We start from the raw sequence: 2164 nt of genomic DNA on the forward strand, positions 1-2164 counted from the left end.
CAAGGGGACTGACACAGGGATCAGTGCTGGGGCCACAACGATTTACAATAGAGATCAATGACCCAGAGCAGAAACCTGAACATACAGTTACCGAGTTTGTGAAAGACACAGAAATAGACAGAAAGGCAAGTTGTGAGAATGACACAGAGACTCTGCAGAGGGATCGAAACAGGTTCAGGGAAAGGGCAAAACCTTGATAGGTGGGATAGAGTGTGGGGGAAACGTGAGGTTATGGCAGGAAGGAGAGAGGAGTTGAAGATTATTTAAATGGAGAAAGACTGCAGAGATTTGAGAACCTGCATGCATAAAACCCAAAAAGTTAGCATTGACTTCAGCAGTAAAAAAGAAGATAAATGTTGACCTTTATTTCAAACGTAATGGAGGGAGGTTTTGCTAAACCAGGACAAGGCGCTCGTCAGATCACAGCTGGAATTCTGTGGAAGTTTGGGTCCCTTATTGAAGTAAAGAGAGACGGGTGGGAGAGAGAGTTCAGAGAGGGTACACTCAGGCTGGTCCAGGGGTGGAGGTAAGGACAGTCCTGCTGTCCTCATTGGAGTCTTGAAGGATGGGAGGTGACCTGATTAAAACTGACCAGATTCTCAGGGGACTGACCAGGGGAGATGTGGAGAGGCTGTACAGCCTTGTGGGAGCAGAGAGGATCATCTCAGAATGAGGGGGTCACCCACTGAAGACAGAGATGGGGAGGAATTTCCTCTCTCCGAGGGGAGTGAATGTGTGGAATTCCTTAGCACAGAGGGATGTCAAGATTGGGTCGTGTATTTCAACAAGATTGGGTCGTGTATTCAAGGCTGAGAGAGAGATTAATTTTTATCAGGAAGGGTTATGGGGTAAAGGCAGGAAACTGGAGTTGAAGATTATCAGATCAGCAATGACCTCATTGCACAACAGAGCAGACTCAATGGGTCGAATGGCCTCCTGCTGCTCCTGCACCCTAATCATCTTAAGGTTCAAGTCTCCCCTGCTTCAGAGCTGTGTAAACAATCTACAAACAAGCTGATTAAAACTATCAAAGAGACACCCAATAAGACAGGGAGCATTGGCAAACAAATCTCAACTGATGTGAGAGGAAAGGGGAACAGTAGGACAATAGTAATCACAACACAACCTAACTTCAGAGACAGACCGAGAACAATGTCAATAAGACAAAGACCAACTCAGTAAAATGGAAAAGGAAAGCTGGATTTTACGGTGACGAGCATGGAACTCGGGAAATAAATCAGAAACAAATTACTGACAAACAAAATGACACAACAGTTGTGGATGAGTAAACAAGTTTGGAAATTTGAAATGGCAGAGAGAGAGAGAGAGACAAGAGAGAGAGAGAATGAGAGTGAGAGGGAGTGTGTGTGTGTGTGTGTGAGAGAGAGATAAAGTGGTGGGGGGAATCAGCCAGCGTTCCTGTTCCTGACCATTGTCCAGTCATCCTGGGCTAGAGATTGGGGTGGACAGAGAGACAGAGAGAGAGAGTGTGTGAGACAGAGAGAGAGAGAGAGAGTGTGTGAGAGTGAGATTGAGAGGGAGGGTGAGAGTGACTGAGAGAATAAGAGAACGAGTGAGAGTGAGTCAGTGAGAGAAAGAGGTGGGGGGGGGGGGGGGGGAAATGAGCCAGGGTTCCTGATCCTGATCATGGAAGATTATTCCATTCGGAATGTGATTTGGTTAACAGGACCCTGGGATGTGAAAGTTTGAACACATATTCAGAGGATTTCAGTATTGTCCAGGCCTCTTGACAAGACCCAAGCCACAATGCAGCAATGAGCCTGAGTTGTGTGTCAGCTCCGAGTCCTGACTTCATTGAGAGCAGCACTGTCTGTGGTGGCTCTTACCTGGATGTGCATCTTGTCCCCTGAGCCCAGTGATTGTTGCTGATTGGAGGATGACCCAGTCATCTCGGCCATTCGCTTCTCCATCTGTTCCAGTCGTTCCAGGATTGACATCCGAAACTGATTATCTAAAGACCAGGGACAAACCCCACCGTCACACCGACACTCACAGGTCAATCACCGTCTCAATTTCAGCTTCATATTTATATCATTCATATCATTCCAAAGGAACATTGCTCCAGATGCTGCCCATTACAGACCTACACATTGTTCTGTCTATTCATTACAGTCCCCACACACTGTCTTTATTCATTACAGAT

General features: G+C 46.5%; 1 protein-coding gene across 1 annotated transcript in view; it reads right to left on the bottom strand.

Annotated features, from left to right (window-relative positions):
• The window catches only part of LOC140492484 (calmodulin-binding transcription activator 1-like), a 100657-nt gene extending 98689 nt beyond the window's left edge, over positions 1 to 1968 (bottom strand). The window contains exon 1 of the mRNA XM_072591371.1: positions 1848 to 1968. Within this exon, the coding sequence (XP_072447472.1) occupies positions 1848 to 1958 (111 nt within the window). The 5' untranslated portion in view covers positions 1959 to 1968. The remainder of the gene's footprint in view (positions 1 to 1847) is intronic.
• Between the last annotated feature and the right edge of the window lie 196 nt (positions 1969 to 2164).

Source organism: Chiloscyllium punctatum, chromosome 21, assembly GCF_047496795.1.
Source record: "Chiloscyllium punctatum isolate Juve2018m chromosome 21, sChiPun1.3, whole genome shotgun sequence".
NCBI lineage: Eukaryota > Metazoa > Chordata > Chondrichthyes > Orectolobiformes > Hemiscylliidae > Chiloscyllium > Chiloscyllium punctatum.